At 40.3% G+C, this 20,884-nt stretch overlaps 2 protein-coding genes across 3 annotated transcripts in view; both read left to right on the plus strand.

Moving 5' to 3' along the window:
* Positions 1-1,751: 1,751 nt before the first annotated feature.
* GPX1 (glutathione peroxidase 1) lies at positions 1,752-6,532 on the plus strand. The gene is made up of 2 exons (XM_060765734.2): positions 1,752-2,071; positions 5,457-6,532. Exons 1-2 carry the CDS (start codon positions 1,841-1,843, stop codon positions 5,805-5,807), a joined length of 582 nt encoding a protein of 193 aa, XP_060621717.2. The 5' UTR covers positions 1,752-1,840; the 3' UTR covers positions 5,808-6,532.
* Positions 6,533-8,741: 2,209 nt separating this feature from the next.
* The window catches only part of USP4 (ubiquitin specific peptidase 4), a 36,961-nt gene continuing 24,818 nt past the window's right edge, over positions 8,742-20,884 (plus strand). The window contains exons 1-9 of one of the 2 annotated variants that reach the window (XR_010909171.1): positions 8,742-9,104; positions 9,438-9,565; positions 11,069-11,199; positions 12,034-12,160; positions 13,205-13,350; positions 13,703-13,764; positions 15,161-15,301; positions 18,948-19,065; positions 20,239-20,412. Coding sequence is in view for 1 of the 2 variants with exons in the window: in XM_060765733.2 (XP_060621716.2) it covers positions 8,845-9,104; positions 9,438-9,565; positions 11,069-11,199; positions 12,034-12,160; positions 13,205-13,350; positions 13,703-13,764; positions 15,161-15,301; positions 18,948-19,065; positions 20,239-20,412 (1,287 nt within the window). In the remaining variant the exon portion in view is untranslated. The remainder of the gene's footprint in view (positions 9,105-9,437; positions 9,566-11,068; positions 11,200-12,033; positions 12,161-13,204; positions 13,351-13,702; positions 13,765-15,160; positions 15,302-18,947; positions 19,066-20,238; positions 20,413-20,884) is intronic. The other variant, XM_060765733.2, reaches the window with a different exon arrangement.

The following is a 20,884-nucleotide window of genomic DNA, read 5'->3' on the forward strand; positions in this document are numbered from 1 at the left end:
AAACCCAAAACCTCAATCCATGACTGATACCAAATGAGAGATTCCCTCCTGGGCACACAGAAGACTGGGTGACTTGGAGGGTGCTGAACATACTGTGCTGTGGCACCTTAAGAAATGGGGCCACAGTCCACGACATGTGAGTGTGGAGAAGAGCAAACCACAAACCGCCTATTACAATACAGTCTGAGCTCTGCCACATGCACAATGGAGGACCTCCTTACAGTGACACCAGAGGCACTCCAAGTGGCCAGCTTCTGGTCAAAGGATATTTAGTATCATGCCATGTTTTTAACTTTGTTTGCATTTTCAAATACATTACAACTGTACCCTCAATTAGCTTCTGACACAATAAAATAAATAGGTGATTCAACCACCTGTTTATAAGGCCCCTTCCACACTGCTATATAAACCAGATTTATTTTATTTTGTGTCAAAAGCATTGCATAAAATAGTTTATCTAAAAGTTATAAAATAAAGGGATCACAAGGTGTTAGATTGTTTTAGACTAAATTGCCTGATTTTACTACCCACAGGAATATTCTTGCTGTTGCTGGAGGAACATTTTACTTACTTCCTTTACTTGGGCGATCCCTCGTTGGCTGAGTAGGATAGTCTTCCAGGATCAGTATTCTTGTGGGTCTGTAAGTGGCTGTGGAGCCCTATTCTTGACCTGCATCTTCTTCCACAGTGAGGGCATTGGTTTCCAGGTGGAAGGCGGTCTCAGTTGGTGTTGGCTTGACGCGCCTTCCTCTTGGCACGTTTCTCTTTTTTGCCCTCCATTCCTGCCTCTTCAAATTCTGCAGCACTGCTGGTCACAGCTGACCTCCAGCTGAAGCACTCAGGAACATTTAGAGGAGTGGTGGTTATCATGAAACTTTCCCTTGATTTAAGTCTCCTGGGAGGAGGCTGATAGCCATGCAGTGGGTGGCTTTCACAGTGTTCAACCTTATTTCTCTTGCAAGTGGCAGCAACTTCTTGTCACACATCCGCGCCGGGGGGGGGGGGGGGGGCAATGCCAGCTAGTTTATAGTCTTATCAACAGGTGCAGGTTGCAAACATCCTGTGAGTGTTCTTCGTGTCTCATTCAGTGATATTCACCCACTTTGCATGGGCAGATTTATGCCAGACGGGGCAGGCATGCTGAGCAGTTGCGTCCAGCCCGAAAGCATTGCTTTACAACATAATTCAGATTCTCAAAGTGGATACTCCACATTATCCACTTTGAACCGGATTATATGAGTTTACACTACCATAAAATCCATTTCAAAGCAGATAATATGGATTTTATATGGCAGGGTAGAAGGGGCACAGGATTAGAGAAGTCTGGAAGGCACAGAAGGCGCTCTATTAAAAAGGGCATGGTGCCACTGAAGCACATCACCAACTTTTGTTCTTTCTTTCGGCCGAAAAAAGGAAGGGCTCATTGGGGAGTGGCATCTTCATCTTTGCCAACCGCCTTAATGCCGTAATGTGGCAAAAGAGATGAGATTGTGTTTCTCAGAAGGCGTGTTTGAGGTAAATTGTACTTTGCTCCTAAAAGCAGGGTTCAATGAAACCAAGGGAGAGAAAACACGAGCTTTAAGTAATGGCCAAATTGCACGGTCTCCAGTGTAATGGTCGGGAAGCAACAAAGGCGCCCCTTGAGGGAAGTTAGAGTCGCGCATGCGCAGGACTCTCTCAACTCAATACGGCCAGGTTGCAAAAAGTGCCGCCGGCTACAAGGTCAAGGAGAGTGGGCGGAGCTTGTGCGTTAGTGGGCGGGGCTTGTATGGTGCTATAAAAGGCAGGCCCGCGCTTGGCTGCTTGCATTTGCTGCGTGGTTCGTACAAGCGCTGTAGTGATGGCTGGTCTGTCTGTGCGTGGTTTGTCGGGGCTGATGGCGCGACCGCTGGGAGCGAAGGAGTCCGTGGACTTAGGCTCCTTCGCGGGGCAGGTGGTGCTGGTCTCCAACGTGGCCTCCCTCTGAGGCACCACCACCCGGGACTACACGCAGTTCTCGGAGCTCCAGCGGCGCTTCGGGCCCCGAGGGTTCGTCGTGCTCGCTTTCCCCTGCAACCAGTTCGGCCACCAGGTGAGTTCGGCTCTTCGAACAGTTGAATGAGTGGGAAGAGGCGGGCCGTGCGCCCCTCCTGGCGGAACCCAGTACTGCAGGGATACCCACGCTCTGGCGCTGCTTCTAACTGGCATGGCTCAAATGCCAAAGGCGCCTGGGAGTTGTGGTTTTGCAAGGTCTTTAGCCTTCTTTGCCAGAGAGGGCTGGTGCCAGGCATCCCTTACTGGAAAGCTGGGAAGCTCCTCCTTTTATATAATATCTGAAAGAGATGCCAAACCCCCTTTCTTTATATGGGCAGGCACAGCTTTGGGTGCAGTTACACCAGGCCTGGGCAAACTTGGGCCCTCCAGGTGTTTTGGACTTCAACTCCCACAATTCCTCACAGCCTCAGGCCCCTTCCTTTGCCCCCTCAGCCGCTTAAGGAAGGGGCCTGAGGCTGTGAGGAATTGTGGGAGTTGAAGTCCAAAACACCTGGAGGGCCCAAAGTTTGCCCATTCCGGATCTAGAGAGATGCATCCTGTCATTTTATTTTATTTTGCAGACAAATGCATAGCTAGTTGAATCACTCATTTGGAATTTACCAAGCACAAACAGCATGTTGATACAGGTGCCAGCATCCTTCAGCCAAAATTTTGAAATAAGCCACAATCCCTAGATAGTGACACCCTTGCTTTCAGCTGACTCAGTGCACACAAACTTTTCTCTCATGGACAAAATTAGATTTAAAATGATGCATAAATTACCGTTAGGCATATATGGAATATAATAAACTTTCTGATTAGATTTGGGTCCCAACACCAAAATGTACATAAGTATCAGCAAAAAAACATTTCTGGTCCCAAGCATTTCAGATAAGAGGTGCTCTGCCTGTAGCTGCTTTCTGGTTGCTCTTGATAGCGCTTTTCTGAACGTTACCCAACATACCATGAATTTCAACTGTCTCTTATTGCAGTTTTGAAAACATGATATTTCTAGCACTTTTGGTAAAAGTTACTCAGTTTCCTAGGTTCTCGCATCATTAGTTTGTCAAATGAGTTGAAGGGAAATCTGGCTATAATTCAGGTTCTAGAAACAGGATTGTTTTTGCGACTTTCCACACTTTCTCAAGCCATCCGCATGCTCTTCTTCCAGCTCTCTCAGGGCCCTTCCACATCTAACCCAGAACATCAAGGCCAAAAATCCCACAATATCTGCTTTGAACTGGGTTATCTAAGTCCACACTGCCATAGATTCCAGACTTGGAAAATCAAGCTTTTATATGTTCTAGCAGTGGGTTTATCTATCAAGGTGTCTTTGATGCTGAATAGGGATGGAGCTGGTGGTTGGGGTCCTTTTAGCAAACACAAAGAGGAATATATATATTTTTAAAAAGGGATAAACTCAGATGTCCACCCTCGGTTGTGGATACCTAGTTATTCTGGAAGGACAAAGCATGGCAGACTGTTTTAAGACCAGTTGCATAAAACCATCCAAATATAGTACATGTTATTCAACATTACCCACTGAAGTCCTTCCATGATGTGTGGGTCAGTAAGAAATGTTTCAATTTAGGTATGTTGTTTCTATTGATAGAAAAGGTGAGCCAAGCCCTTTTAATGCATTAGCTACTGCAAGATTTAAGGAAAAGGGAGTATTGCAGCCTCTTTAAAACTAACAGAACAATGTCAATATAAACAACCAATAATTATACTCCACTTCCACAGATGCTCTTAAATACAGATGCCAATCACATCCTCCACCCCCCCCCCCCCACAGCATAGGACCTAAGGTGGTTTATAGCAAATAGCAAAACCCTCTAGTACAAAACTTAAAAATTATTGGTACAAAGATTAGGCACTTAATTAAATTAAGATTGAGCTAAATATAATAAAAGTACAATGTGCCTCATTAAAGCTTCCCTTCTGTCACATGAGTTAAGAGCCAAAGACCTTCTTAAATAAAAAGGCCCTTGCTTGCTAGCAGAAGAAAACAACTGAACTGGAACCACGCTAACCACAAGTTTGGGTGGGAGGGGGTCACAACCTTGGAGCAGTTGCCAAGAAATCTCACTAAATGTATCTGTGATAGTGGTGAGACTGAGAAAAATCCACTTTAAACACATCATGCAGGGAAGGAAATGAAGTACCAGAATCCTGCATGCAACAACATGATTTAACAACTTGAAGCAGTTACATTTTGACTAGGCTGGAAAGCTGCAGAAGAAAAACTTGAGGTGAAATGTACCCTTTACTTTGGACAGGGTCAATTCACATGTTTTCCTTGGAAGGCTGTATGACCCCCTCAGTTGAAAGAGCTTGGATCAGATTATTATTGCATATACTCATGTATAGGTCAATGTCATGTATACGTTGAGGGCAGGTCTTGGGGCCAAAACTATGGATTTTGATATGACAGGTGGATAAGTTGAGGGTCATTCTGCAGAGAGAAGAAAGCACCAATGTAGCCTCAGTGGCCAGCCACCTCTGTTAAAAACAGCACCATGATGGAGAGAGCAGAGAGGGTTAGTAGCGCTTTAGGTTCTCCCAGAGCAGGCTAAGGTCCTTTAGAAGGAAGCTCAAGACTTGGCTGTGGGACCTTGCGTTTGACCATTGAATAGCGGCTTGTATGAAGAAGACATAAGCAGTTTTGAAGTGATAATGAATTCACCCGGACCCGGATTTTAATTGGCATGTTTTAACAACTGTTTAATGTTTTGTTTGAATGAATTTGTTGATTGTTTTTATCATTATGATGGCACCGAATGTTGTTTGTTGTGAGGCTGCCCCGAGTCCCCCCTCAGGGGTGAGAAGGGCAGGGTACAAGTATAAGAAATAAATAAATAAGGTGTTACCTTTTGCCACTCTGCTCAGAGCAGGAATTGTTCTTTTTCTGAGAGAGTTAAAGTAGAGCACTCATATTAACCTGTAGATAGGCCTGCCCAGGTTTGGGTCTGAGTTTTTGTCAAATTCTGTATTTATTATTCAGTATATAGCTTACTCCTAGGAAAGGATTCATCTAGTATGCTTTCTGCAGCATCTCCCCAATATACTTATGATCAATTGGGCAATATGTTATGGGTTTTTCCTGTATTGGAGGATGCAGATAACTGTTCCCTAAATGTAGTTCCGTTTTCAAACTGTAGTTTCTGTTAGAAACCGAAAACTTCAAGTTAGTGCTGTGGCAATAAAATCTTATGAAATCTTTTTTATGCTGCAATAGGTTACATTTTTTAAAAATTTGAAAATTCCATAATTTCAATGGCAAGTAGAAAAGCTGGCATATCAGTCCATTGGAATGTATATAAGAATATATTTTGGCTATATTTCATCTAACTACTAGTGACAAAGTTTGGAGGGAAGCAAAGGATTAAATGCTATTTGCTGAGCTGTGGATTTAAGATTGTGTCCCCTCTATCCTTTAACAGGAGAATACCACCAATGAGGAGATCCTGAACTCACTGAAGTATGTCCGCCCAGGCAATGGGTATGAGCCTAACTTCATTGTGTTTGAGAAGTGTGAGGTCAATGGGGAAAATGCTCACCCACTCTTCAAATTCCTGAAAGAAGAATTGCCATACCCACATGATGACGCTGTGTCTCTGATGACACACCCACAGAACATCATCTGGTCTCCTGTGTGCCGCAATGACATCGCATGGAATTTTGAAAAATTCCTCATTGGTCCGGATGGGAAACCATTCAAACGCTACAGCAGGCGCTTTGAAACCATCAAGATCCAGGATGATATTGAAAAGCTGCTTCAACAAGTTCCTTAGAGCAAACCATATTATATCTTGCTGAAATGTCTTTCCACCTCTTTGCTTTCAGCTAGAATTACCCTAGGGTTGAATGTATTAATTCCCATGTTACAGTACATTTATTGTATGTCCCATATTAAACACAGCAATCTCATTGTGTGAAGGGAAATTATGTATGTGAATTACAACAGCAAAGCTTTTCTGAAATTGAGCAGTTTGTTTTTATGCTATAATGTGAATTGTACCTTTAGCTATTTCCTCTCACCTATAAGGCATAAGGTGACACTTATGTCTTGTGGTTTCTAAATGTGCTATAAAGTTAATAGGTACCCATTACAGCATAGTATCTCTGCTAAGTCTATCAATCTTTTGTTCATCCCTAGTCCGCATACACATTAAACATTCCAGATATGTGTTTCAAATATTACAGTTTAGTATCAACACAATGTGCTGTAGCATGTATGGCTTAAAATCATACTTTGTGAAGCAGCAATACTCCTGAGTACCAGACTTTGTCCTTTTCTGCACTGCTTATTTTTCTATGACTTGTCAGCTGTTTTCTTGATATTAATTTTCTATTCTCTATCAAAATTTTATTCATGATGGTGCTTTTTCTAAAGCCTTGAAAAGCACCTGATCTTCTAAAAGTTTGTGTGAAGCTATAGTAAATTAAATTGGGAAAACAGTTGACTGCAGCAGTTTGTGAAAATCATTGTCAAACAATAAAATGCTTGAAAACCATAGCTATAACTGAGCTATTTGTATTGCAACACAAATTCACTTATTTGTTCCAGTTTTTGTTCAGATAATGCATGATGAGGACACTTTACTACTATATTTACAATGATCTCAGAGTCTGCAGTCTACATTATTATTCACTTCTGTCTTGATCAAATTGGTTAGTTAAGTTTTTTAAAAAACAACAAAAACACCCCATCTTGAATATCTTACTACCTTTTCCAAGATGCCCTAAGAGCTAGAGTCTTTCACCTCCAACAGCACAATATATTGAACAGTTAAAATGAAATAGCCCTCCTTGAAGTTAGAATATAAAAGCCAAACTAGATCAGAGGAGTGGGTAGCATATACAGAGTAACATTGTCATCTGCTTCAATTTCCATACTCAACTGAAACAAATTTGCCTAAAGCCCTCCCTTTCAGTTTTGGAAACCCAAAGCTGAAAGGACAGAGCAGAGAGCTTTCCTGACTGTACAACACATTACATAGATGGGGAAATCTCTGTAGGAAGACTCACCTAGCATATATCCTCTGAGCTTTTCAGAACTAAATACATTTGCCTTTTTATATATTTGTAAAACTGGTGACACTTCTGGAGTTGAAATTTGTGGAGATTTATTCAGGTGTTATGCCTCTTTTATATGCCATTGTTTTAGTATAAGCTGCTAGTTATTAAATACCCCAAACCAGTAAATTCTAAACCTAGCTTGCTTATTACTGTGACATGATGACAGGTGAGCAATGAGAGCCAGAAGCTATGGCTTAAATATAAGCTTAATACAAATGGAAGGAGAGCTGGTATCTCACATAGAGTTCTACTATATTTATGGGGAAAAATAAGAGGTCTCTTACACACAGCTGAATAAAATTCCACATTTTCTGCTTTGAACTGGAATATATGGCAATATGGACTCAGATAACTCAATTCAAAGGAGACATTGTGGGATTTTCTGCCTTGATATTCTGGGTTATATAACTGTGGAAGGGGCCTAAGAAACAGGATACTTCAACCAGTCATAAAACTAACAATAGTGCCAAACAGACTGTTCTCACAACAATTCACTTACTAGCTATTGCCTGACTCTTAGTTGCAAGACTGCTGAACAAAAGGTCAGTGGTTCAAATCTGGGGAGAAGGGTGGGCTCCTGTCTATCAGCTCCAGCTTCCTGTGTGGGGACATGAGAGAAGTCTCCCACAGGATGGTAAAACATCTGGGCATCCCCTGGGCAACATCCTTGCAGACGGCCAATTCTCTCACACCAGAAGCAACTTCCAGTTTCTCAACCTCTGAGGATGCCTGCCATAGACGCAGGCGAAGCATCAGGAGACAATGCTTCTGGAAAATGGCCAGCAACCCAGTTTCACATCCCAGTTACATGATTCTGATCACAGTCCAGTTTAAGAGACTCTTTTAAAAAGTTTTTCAAGGGTGCATCTACACCAGGGGTCCTCAAACTAAGGCCCAGAGGCCGGATGTGGCCCTCCAAGGTCATTTACCCGGCCCTTGCTCAGGATCAACCTAAGTCTGAAACTACTTGAAAGGACACAACAACAATCGTATCTCATCAGCCAAAACTAGGCCCACACTTCCCATTGAAATACTAATAAGTTTATATTTGTTAAAATTGTTCTTCATCTTAATTATTGTATTGTTTTAAGTGTCTTTTGCACTACAGATAAGATATGTGCACTGTGCATATGAATTTATGGGTTTTTTTTTCAAATTATAATCCGGCCCTCCAACAGTTTGAGGGACTGTGACCCAGCCCTCTGTTTAAAAAGTTTGAGGACTCCTGATCTACACTGTCGCTCAGGTATGGACAAATCTGGGTCCTCCAGATGTTTTGGACTCCAACTCCCACCATTCCTTACAGCCTCAGGTCCCTTCCTTTTTCCCATTCAGTCGCTTAAGCAAAAGGAAGGAGGCTTGAGGCTGTTAGGAATGGTGGGAGTTGGAGTCCAAAACCCCTGAAGGGAGGGCCCAAGTTTGCCCAGGCCTGCTGTAGAATAAATGCAGTTTGGCACCACTTTAATTGCCATGGCTCCATGCTGTGGAATCAAGGGAGGTGCTGTTCTACAAGGTCTTCAGCCTCCTCAGGCAAATTGTGTGGGTGCCTCACCAAACTACAGCTCCCAGGATTCCAGCGCATGAAGCCATGTCAGTGAAAGAGCTGCCAAACCGCACCCACTCTTCGGTGCAGATGGACCCGGGCGGGCACCCTCGTCGTTGCCCTCTTCGCGCAAGGCCAGGCTGAATCCGGGTCTCTCGGGCGGCCTGCCGTTCTCATCCGCCAGGGCCTGGGCGTCGAGGTCGCGCATGCGCAGTGCCGCCCTTGGGCGTGCGACGGGCGAAGAAGGCGAGCCGCAGTTGAGAAGAGAGGAGAGGAGAACTGGCCGGCCGGCAGCAGCAGCGCGCGCAACCGTCATGGCGGCCGCCGAAGCAGGGTTCGAGGGCGGCGGCGGTGGCGGCGGCGGCGGCGGCGGAGGAGCCACGGCCAGCCCGAGGCCGGACGCGGGGACGCAGCGGGCTGAGCTCACGCCGCTTTTGGGGACGCCGCTGTGCCCGGGGGAGTCCTGGTGAGGAGGAGGAGGGCTGGCTCGGGGCTAGGCCGCGCGCCTCCCCCCCTTCCCCGCGGGGGCCGTTGGCCTCCGAATGGCCACGCGCGCGGCCGGAGGGAGGGGGCTGGGCAGGAGGGAGCAGTGCGCGCGGGACGGCGGCCCTGAAGGACCTTTCTTCTTTCCTCCTGCCTCCCTCCCTCCCTAGCCGGCTGCCCCGAAGGGGTGCTGCTGAGTCACCGCCCCGTCGACCCTTAGCAATGCCTTCCCGTCCTTCCTTCCTTCCCTCTCTCCTGAATCTTGGGCCGCCCCACGCACACTCACCTCGGTGCATTTTTCGTTTCATAATTGTAGGTACCTGATTGACAGCCGGTGGTTCAAGCAGTGGAAGAAGTACGTGGGCTTTGACAGCTGGGACCTGTATAATGTGGGGGAGCCTAATCTCTACCCAGGACCCATTGACAACTCAGGGCTTTTTGCAGGTAAACATGGTTGGGGGGAAATAAAAAGGGTTGGGGAGGGTAGGTTGTGTGGGTTTGGCAAGGGCGAATATATCTGGAGGCTTTATGCCCTCATATTCCAGCCTCTTCTAGGCGTGTTTTCCTAATTCTGAAGTAATATTTGGACCTCCCTTGTAATAAACTCTTGGTTGTGGAAGTTATAATTGGTTTCTAGCAAGTGTTGCAATCCAAACTGCTTTTGAATTCGAGAGGAGAGATTCCACCCTTAAATTAGTGTCTCAACAATTGCTTCTCACACCCTTACTGCCATTTGTTTGCTCACCTTCCATTCCTTCACTTAGTGCTGATTGTGAGGGTTTTTTTTTCTTACATAAAAACAGAAAGAGAACTAAAGAAGACATATGCTGGTGGCAGATATGATCACAGCCCCTTCATAAGTTGGTATATTTAGTGGGCCGTTGAACTTCAGATGTTTAGACATATGTGTTTTGCAATCTTTGGATGTCTCAATCAGTTCCTTCTTAGAGCTTTAGTTCTCAATCAGTTTTCTAACATTGATGCAAGGATCAGGTTTGTGATATGCTGAACTTGGTAAAGTGACGCACTTAAAATCTAAATATCTTTTCATTTGCTGCCCCCCTTAGTATTCTGAAGATCCTTGGGCTTGGATTTCAGTGTTGCTCCTCCTTTCAGGGAACTTCCAGGGAAAAGTGAAAGGGAAACTAGAGTCAGCTGGAAATAATATTTGAACAGGCCTTCAATAGGTTTAAGATGACACATTTTACAGAAAGTTGTGACTGTCATGAATTTGGCAGAAAGCAGTACTAAATTACTTGTTTTCTTTAGAAACTCTCTATATCAAGGGTGGGGGAAGTTTGCCCTGAGGACCAATCTGTGTACGTGGAGAGGGGGCAGTCATCTGACTCTTCTTTCTCCTAGAAATCATGCTTTTCTTCTATGTGCAAAAAGAAGTAGAAACTGGCTTCATAAATTGGTAATACCAAGGCTTTATTTCACATTCCATTGAGATCAGTGACAACAGCAGGATTCTCCCTGGCCTGCAGCTTGTTTTCCCAGTTGGAATGGCAAACTGCCTGTGGGAGAATCACTCCAAAACAAGTAGCAGAACTTAGGAGAGGAACATTACTTGTAGGCTGAGTCTAGTGGGTCAGTTTGGTCCTATAGGCTGGAAGATCATGTCCATTGCTGCATACCATTATGAAAAAAATAGTATGTGTCCTTTAGTTTTATAAATTCTTATTTGCTTTATCTTCCAGTTCTGTGCGGTACAATTTTAGGAAGCCTTCAATATCACACAGTTTGAAAATGTATTTGAATAGATTAGATGTTTTATTTTTTGAACACAAGGTAATGGTTTCTGAGTAACACTCCACATGGGCATGACTATTTGAATTGCCTGTGAAGATTTTCAAAGGTATCTGTTTGGCTGCTGCTTTGAAGGATGGCTGTGTGTTGAATTGTTTGCTCATTTTTCTGAGTGTAACTTATTCCATTTCCTTTTAGATTCAGAAACTCAGACTTTGAAAGAGCACCTTATTGATGAATTGGATTATGTGTTGGTTCCTACTGAAGCCTGGAATAAGTTAGTAAATTGGTATGGCTGTATAGAGGGACAGAAGCCAATTGTGAGGAAAGTAAGTGTTTGTGATCCTAGTATGATTTCTGGTGCAATCTGTCTGTATGTGGTTCAGAAATAAATCCCATTGAGTTCTGTTTTCAAAAATTCCTGTCTAACTGTGTGCATTTCTCTCTGATCAAGAAACAGACATGTCTGCATTGACTTTCCTTCACTTTTCTGACTTTTATATAGGACTAGAAGAGTCTAGTCTTGGGAGTTGTTGCTCAGTTGTAATTCTAACCAGCTGTGTTCTGCCTTTCCCACCTGTACATATCTATCACTGTCCTGGCAGCTTCCTACACTTTTCTTGTAATGTTATTGCCATTCAATTGGTCACATATTGGTCACAACTCCTCCACCTGTCCTCCTGAAAATTTTCAGGGATTAAAAAAAATGCTGGAGCATCTTAACTTTGTAAGTGTTTGTGCAACTTGGCCACAAAACACAAGGATTCTGTGGCACCTTTTCTAAAAATACAAACTTCTTTAATTTAAATCCCTTGTATCTGTCTGAAATTTGCAAAGTGTTGTACATTTTTCAGGGTTCCACTCTTTATAATGTCCTGGGAAGATATCTGAGAGCAAGAAAAAGAGGCAGCTGTCCCTCCCCAGTAGATATGTATGGCTAAAGACTACTGGGAACTGAACATGCAGTTTTATAGAATCTTTGCTTAGATAAATAAAATGACTGACAATGTGTTTATAAATGAGTGGATTTGAGCAAGAATAATTTGCTACAGATTTTATATCCATTAAAAATGTGATAGAAGTGAAAATGAAGGGCTGGTTTCATAAAATATTTTGCTGTCTAGATGTTTGTACCTGTCTCACAAAAAGTTTTTTCTTCTTAGGTTGTGGAGTATGGATTGTTTGTGAAGCACTGTAAAGTAGAGGTTTATCTTTTGGAGTTGAAGCTATGTCAAAACAACGACTCTACTAATCTTGTAAGCTCTTATTTCAGCAAAGCAGATACTGTGGGTGAGTCATTCTTAATGCCACAAGTCCTCTTTCAACACTTCTACATGCCTTATAATAATTTTTTAGAAAACTATACAGAGCAGGAATAGTTTGCTATTTTCTGGGGGTGCCTTGTAGTATTCTTTACATTCTGTTGAAAATAGCTAATTTCCTGTAAAATGGTAAATGCTGTTTGTCTGATATACATATATCATTGCAAAGTAATGTGCTGCTATATTTCAGTTCTTATCTTTTGACCTTAGCTACTGCTAGTGGCTATTTTGAACTTCAGATGTTCTTCTTGCATTAAAAAAATTCTGCTTGGAGAGTAATATAGATTGAGTATCTTTTATCCAAAATGCCTGGGACCAGATTTTGATATATCTGAGTAATGGCGGGAATCCAAGTTTAGTGCTTGATGCAAATCCACACCTCCACCATTATACAGATAGTTTGCATATTATCACTCCAATCTTTGGTCTCATTCATTTGCTACTTGTGCTGTGTATGGGGTGTGTGACTGGACTGATGATAAAAGTGAAGTGACATTTGGGGAACTGGGAGTACAGTTCTGTACAAGAGATCTCTGAGCAGCCTACCAGCTGCCCACTTCCACCTTTCAAAAAACAGGCAGGAGTGCAGCAACTACCATCTGCAAGAAAGCAGGACACTGATATAAGAAAGTTTTAGATTTTGGAACATTATGGGTTTTAGGATTAGGAAAAAACTAATAGGTTTATTTTGAAGGGAAAAAGAGATTTCTTATGTTTAGAATGAGAATATACAAATAGTTTATGCCGTGAAATTTAAATTCAAAACTTTCTAAATTTAAATATATGTTCCAATCTTCAATTTATGATCCCAGGACCCAGGATTATTAGATTAATATAAAACCATTCTACATATGTTAGACCAGTAATAATAGTGCAAAGTAATTCAGATGAATGTGAACTTTTAAAATGTATTTTGTGCCAGCAAGAAAGTGTGGGAAAGGATTGCATTTTTAATAACCCATTATTAGCAGCTGCTAAAAATACATGGTGTGAGTTTTTTTTTTCTCTTCAGCTACCATTGAAAAAGAAATGAGGAAACAGTTTAATATTCCTGATGGAAAAGAAATTAGATTATGGAGCAGATATATGAGTAATACCTATGAACAACTAAGCAAACTTGACAGCACTATACAAGATGCAGGTCTCTATCAGGGACAGGTAAGAAATCTAAATACTTTTATTGTTGTATCCTAAAATGTTTTGGTGGTGATGATGGAATTTTTGGTATCTTGTATCAATTCTAGTACTACCCTTGTAAACTATCAGTATTGATTGCACTTTTTAAAAAAAGTGATTTGAATGCAGATTTAGTTAGACCCTTAAAATTATTGGTGTTAACATTTGTCACTGAAATCAGTTTGGCAGTGACTCCTCTATCTCTATTGAGCTACTTGTAGGCGGTTAGAAACTGTTTTCGCTTAGTTCTTTCTTAAGAAAGCATTAATTTGTTTGTTTTTTGTACATTCTCCTAAAAATCACAACACTGTTATTTTTTATTTTTCATTTCTAGGTAGTATTAATAGAGATAAAGAATGAAGATGGCAGTTGGCCAAGACAATCTTCACAGACAAAGTAAACATTTCTTCTTTTCACTTTCGATACAATTGCTCAGTGAAGAATTGGCTCTGGGAGATATCATTATTCAACCTGGCATTGTTCTGACTTATTTTTCATTTTTTTCCCAACTGTGTTTTCATTGTATTTTGTTTTGTTTCGGTGTTTCGGTGTTTAATTATTTAAGACTCTTAAGTCTGAGGAATATAATTTGGGCAAAAAACTAGTACACAAAGTGGGCTCCCTTTTAAGTTTTATTTTATGTAGCCTTAAATAATTGAATTATACTTCTACATTACAGGAACAATATTTTTTCTTTAGATGCAGTGAAATGCTCAGCAATTTCTTCAAAGGAAAGGGCTGTTTATTCTAAACACTACTTCATTCTTAACTGAGCCTGTTCCCAAGTCATTTTCAACCACTTGAGCTATATATTATAACTAGGTGAATCAACTTTGTTTGGTTGTGCATTTTTATAAAAATCACTGTTAGATTCTTCAAAATGTCGTAAAAGAGTTAGATAATTAATTTTAAGGTAGTGTCTAAAGCTGCTTCATTTTGTTGTCGTTGTCTTTTTCTTCTTTGCTGCTCCTGCTGTAAACACAGTGTGGCAATGTTGGGATTGCTTCAGAGTTTAAAAGAAATTAATCAAGCTATTCCTTAACTTTTGGGAGTTTTTTGCAGTGTTATTTGTTTCTGAACTTGCTACAAACTAACATTCTGCCTTGGTTACTGTACTGGGAGAAAGGCAGGCTATAAATTAAACCAATAACTGTTAAAAGACACTAACTTAAAAGCTCTGGCGCAGTGTCCAGCTGACAAGTGTCTTTTTTCCTTTAGAATGGTGGTGTACATTGAAAAGACTGGTGTTATGAACCTCTACTTGGGGGACTTCATTGTTAAACTGTACCTAGGAATCAATTGCAAATTATCGGAAATAATACTTGCTATCTTTTATGCCAGTTTAAAAATGCACGTGAGCCAGTAGATGCATGTCACTACTGAGAAGAGAAACTATACTTTTGGGAGAAGCAAGAGGTTTAAATTAATGAGTTTCAGTACCTGGTACAAGCATAGGGTTTCTAAGCTGTGATTCAGCAATCTTTTAGTTGGAAGTGGCATTTTACAGAGTCCTTTATCATATCTGAAACTGGCTACTGTATTCAAGGCTTTGGCAATTAAATGTGGTTGTTATTTTCACTGTAGAAAAATTTCACACAGAATGAATGAAACTGAATCCCTAGTACTTGTCCTGTATAATTGAAAATGCTCCACTTTATCTGGTACCTCAGTCTTTCTGTCTTACTCTGTTGGAAATCCAGAAATACCCAATAGGTTAAATTACTATTCTGGAAAAATAACAAACACACACAAAGAATCTGGAAAGTATGACAGCTTCTTCTTTTTTTCCCAGATCAAGCACTGCAACAAGCAGAAATCTAGCTACCTCTTCAAAATCATCAGCAGGTTCTTGCTCCTCAGTAGTTGCCTCTTCAACCATTACAAATGGTGATAGCAATAACTCCTATGGTTTGAACTCCAGTCATGGCAAAGGGTAAGAGGAATGCGTCGTTTATGTACATTCCTTTCTCTGAATGCTTTTATACATTCTATTCTTTATTAAATAAGGTCCTGCCCTGGAGGGAGTCGTGTCTGTCCTGTTTGCAAGCTTGCTATGTGTATATCTATTGTATATACAAACAGGCATTTTAATTGTTCTAACTTGTATTTATTTGAGTTGGTAACATTTCTTTTCAGACGTGCCAGTTATTTTTATTTTGTAACAGCCTGTTGTTATACAGTAGCTGATGGAAAAACACTGCAGTCTAGTATTCTTCAAGGCTAAAATAACATGTAGCTTTATGTAATGGGAATGGGACTTTGAAGAGTCGCATCTCCTGCTGCCTGAATTTTTTGCTTTTAAAAATCCCTGTAGAAGCACAGCTGAAAGAAGGAGGGAGTATTTCACCATGATTTTGGACCTCAGTGGACCTTTGGGGCATGGAGCAGCATTTTTAGTAAAACAGTTGTTTTACTAAACATGTGCAAATGACAGATCAATAGGTTTGATCTGACAGCAGTAGTTTCCTTACACTGGTTCCAAGGCATTTTGAACTAGTCTGGATAACTGGTTAGTATTAGACTTAGGCCAGGGTCAAATTCCACCAAGCCAAGTTCTACCATACCTCACTATCTTGGCCCAGGTGCCTGGCAACTTCAGATTCCACAGTTGTTGGATAACAATGGTGTTAGTATTCATATTCAGTACAAGTAAGAAGGGAGCAATAGATATATGTGGAGTATTGGATGGGGAAACAACCACTGGAGCTGATTCATAAATTGGAAGCTAATCACTGGAGAAAGGATTGTTATCTGCTGACAAAATAATGAGGTATAGATTGCATGTAACAATTACTATGCTTCATCAGAGCATCTTCTATCAGTCAAATTGATTCCAACTCTCCCTTTAGCTCCCTATAACTCCTCCTGGATTGAATCAGCAGGTTTAGAGAACCTCCCAGAAGGAGGTAGGCATGCAGGGGGCGGGGGCACAAAACAACTATAGGGAGGACTCATGGAATGTATGTTCCATTTCACAAGAGTGTATTTGATCACACAACAATAGGTATTTCCCCTATTTCTACTATAAAGATTATAGTAAATATGTTTTTCATTTTACATAAGTTTAGATTAGAGATGGAGAAAGAACTTGAGTTCTTTCTGATGCTGGGTTTCTCAACATCAAGAAAGTAGCTTAGGGTGCATCTGCACTGTAGAATTAATGCAGTTTAGTACCACTTTAATGGTCACAGCTCAGTGCTATGTATGGAATCACGGGGCTTGTAGTTTTACAAGGTCTTTAGCCTTCTTTGCCAAATTGTGTTTGTGCCTCACCAAATTACATTAATTCTACAGTGTAAATCAGCCTTAGTTCACAAAAGGTTATTTTAACAACTTCCTTCTCTCAGTCTCTTAAGGTGCTCCAAGATCTCTTTGCATACATTCAGTTTTTCAATGTACTGTACATGGAATGTTTTTGTAATAAGAGGGGATTTCATATGGAATATTTTAACTTCCAAGTAGATGGGACACTTTAATCCCCCTGAATCACATTCTGCTGAAGAAATTCCACAGAATGAAACCTACGAATAAAACATAACATTGGTAGCTGAAGAGTTGTAAACAGCATTCCTGAGTTTAAACCAGCATTCATGTACAAAGTTTTACAGAGAAAAATTTGATTTCCAATTATTTCTCAGTCCAGTTTCAAGTGTTGATTTTTATCATGAAGTGTAAAGGCCCAAATGGTCTAAGTTTGGATTTAGGGCCTAAATATAATAGTAAAACCAAATAAAAAATTGGATTTGTTGCTCCAGGTTCCCATGGTGTCAGAAATATAGAGGGTTGTTATTTCTCAATGGTGGCATCAACGTTTTGGACTTTCCCCTGAGGGTAGTTTCCGTCACTTTTTTTCCTGGTAGTTTTTAGAAGACTGGCAAGAGTAGTTTTGTATACAAGAGTTTTGGTGGTGCTGTAATGTTAGGTGCTTATTTTTAAAATCCCTTTTGATTGTATGCTTTTATATGGATGTGGATGTGCTTAGGTAGCTTTTTATAGTGGTTTTTAGTTATATGGTTTAAGGACTGTATTTGGATTGCTGTTTCCTTTTGTGTAATGTAAAGTGAAAAGTAGGGCACAAAAGATCTTAATAAAATTAATTGAAGAAAGCTTGTTATGCAGTTAGGGAACAGGCTGACTTCCATTTCATGTCTTACATTTTGTTGAACTTTTAAAGTATAAGAAAAGAGTGAGAAAAGAAAAAAACAACATGGAAAGTACATAATGTATGGTAATATATACAATGTTGATTATACACACACACACACACACAGAGATTATACCTATAAAATAATATCCATGTAGAGCTAAAGTGGTAAGATGTGAACACTGAACAATAGATGGTGAATGGTTAAACCTCTTAGCAATGGTAACACTATATGTGTGTGTTTTTTATTTGCTGCTTGTGAAAAGCAGGTATGAGTAACAGATTTGAAAGTATAGAAATACACTCAGCATTGATTATCTTACACTGATATTCCAGCTGTGCCCTTTTCTAGAACTGGAAGAACTAAAGATGGTAGTGCACACTTTAGTAACCTCAAGGTTGGATATCTGTAATGTGCTGTACATTGGGCTGCCTCTGCACCAAATCTGGAAACTTCAATTAGTTCAAGACACAGCAGCCAGGCTGGTTACGGGAAGATATATATAACATCCATACTAAAATCAGTTAGTTTCCAGGCAAAGTACAAAGTATTGGTTATTGCCCTTAAAGCCTTACATGTTTTGGGTCGAGGCTACCTACAGGATCGCCTTCTCCCATTCAGTCCACATACACTTATGTCCAACCAGCCAGAACCTGACTGGTAACCATCACCAGAGGACCTTTTCATCCACTGCCCCAAGACTGGAATGATATTCCAGAAGAGATTTGACAGCTACATGAGTTGTCAAAATTTAGGTAAGGCCTACCCAGTCAATTTCAAAACATGAATTTTTAATGTACATTGTATTAGTATTGCTGTTTTCATATTTTTATATATACTTTATGGTACTTTGTTTTATGTATGTATAGGCAGCCCTTAAGTTACGAACAAGATAGGTTCTGTAGATTTCTTCTTAAGTTGAATTTGTTTGTAATTCAGAACAGGTACATTTTTAAGTGTAACTCCTGTAAGCTGGTAATTGGATAGCATAAAGAGGGGTTAACACCCTGTGATGTTTGTTTTGCTGTTTGTGCCCCAGTTCTGAAAATTTCACCTTACTTTCTGTCCCTGTGATCATTGGATTTGAAAAATGTGGCTTGTTGTGGAAACAGGGATTGGTGAGAAAGCTTCAGTGGAGACACCTTTTCCCCCATGATAACTTTTTCAGGAGTGAATTTCCCTTCCTAGGGGTAGATTTCTCTCACTTCCTGTTGTCTCACCCTCGTTTATAACTATGAAACGTTTGTAAGTTGGATGTTTATAACTCAGGGATAGCCTGTATTTATCTACGTTGTGCCCTGCCTTGAGCCATAAGAAAAGGCAAGTGACAAAATGATTTATTTGTGTTAGTATTATACTTGCTTTTTATCTGGTTGTAAATATTTTGATAGCATAAAATGATTACTTGATCTACTGATGCCTCTTTTTTTGCAGGGGCTCTAGCTTTTCTTGCAACTTCTACAACAACAGAGAGAACTCTTCGCAGTCACAGCCTGGCCTCTGTGGTCTCAGTAACCTAGGAAATACATGTTTCATGAACTCAGCATTACAGGTAAAGAGCTGGTACAGTCTATTTCAGAATTCTTTATTACAGTATTTAAAGTTTATAGTTTCTCTGTCTTAAAATATACAATTTTATTAGCTCCCTATATACTTGAAAAGCTAGATAAGCAAAATTCTTGAGAGACACAGAGAAATTTACATTGGCTATATCTCAGATTTGTCCATGGCAGCCGCTAGCTAGGGATTCAGATTATGGTTTATCTCACTATCTGATGCATGGATGGAACATGGAACATTTTGCACATGTGATTTCCACGGGACTTGTGGTTCTATCTAATCCAAAAAAACTGGAAGCCTGTGGTGATTACATTGACATCTGCCTCTGGATATTTGTATGACCTTATAGTTGCTACTTGATTTTTTAATTTTTTTATTTTACAGAAGAGCGCACAAGAACTATATACTAGATAAAAACTTTTCAAACCACTCGCAGTATATAAGCACCAACATGAAATGTTCACAGTTACGCTATTTTGCCCCTCACCACAAAAAGCATATAAAAATTGACTTCCCACCCTCCATCCCACAGCTAAAATTTCTTATTTTTTTTAATTTTTCTCTATAATATAAAACTATTTTACTTCTCTTTTAAAAACAACAACATTCCATATAAGAAAGTGGAAGACATTTTTATTCCATTGCTTGCTGTGCTGGAACACCAAAGGCTACGCAAGGCTTTTAATATTGAATTCCTTTTGATATGTTTGTTCTGTGGTTGATTAACTGGCTGTACTAAGACAGTTTATGAGCTATGGGGAAAGGGGTGGGATTCACTCGGAAATTGTGTTTTCAAGTTATATTTAAATGGCACTGGATCATATTTGTGCCATATTGTCATTGTAGTCATATAACTTTCTGAAAAATTGACATGGGCTGGAATTTTGTACTGTTTCAATATTTGACATGTTTTAGTAACACATGTAAGCTGGTTTTTGGAAGTAATGTATGAAAGCTACATATATTCGAAGTAAATAAAAGCACATCAGTTCATGTGTGTTCCTGTTTCTTCTTTAGCAAAATCCATATGTAATACTTAAGTTACCTTGCAGTCTAATTTTGCAAGTTGTCTTCTTGATGTTATCACAATCTTTATTTTTGCCTAGAAGAGCTGTTGACATTATTTTCTTCCTTATGTAACTTTTTTCTCTCATTGTTCTCTTAGTGTTTGAGTAACACTCCCCCACTGACAGAATACTTCTTGGAAGATGAATATGAAGCTGAAATAAATCAAGAAAACCCTCTAGGAATGAGAGGAGAAATTGCAGAAGCATATGCAGAACTTATTAAACAGATGTGGTCTGGGAGGTATACTCATGTAGCCCCCCGCATTTTCAAAGTAAGTAGAGCTAGTAACGTTTTTGGTGTCATGCTTTACTGCATGACATTGGGGAAACTAATTCTTAGATAAAAGGTGGAATTCTTGCCAGGAGTGTGGACAGTGTTGGTGAAACAGTATTTTCTGAGTGCATTTGGGGAGAGGGCGAGTTATAAATAAAGTATAATTATAATTATAATTATTCTGTCTGCTCTCTCCAGATTATGTCAGTATTCTTGGTATGGCTAGCATGAGGGAAAATGCCATCTTCATGTTGATCACAATTTCTTCTAAAAGGCCTCAGGCATCTTTCCCCACAGGTCTATACGTAGATATGAATTAGTATGGGGGAGAGAATCAAGGCCATGACAGATTATTTTTTAAAATGTTGGATTGGAATCTTCCAACTCTATCTTCGTAATATAATCCTTCAGGTAATCCAGAAGGATACCATCATCTACTGAGAGGAACAGCAAAACCAAATAGGACATTT

This window comes from Anolis sagrei, chromosome 2, assembly GCF_037176765.1.
Source record: "Anolis sagrei isolate rAnoSag1 chromosome 2, rAnoSag1.mat, whole genome shotgun sequence".
NCBI classification, from domain to species: Eukaryota; Metazoa; Chordata; class Lepidosauria; order Squamata; family Dactyloidae; genus Anolis; species Anolis sagrei.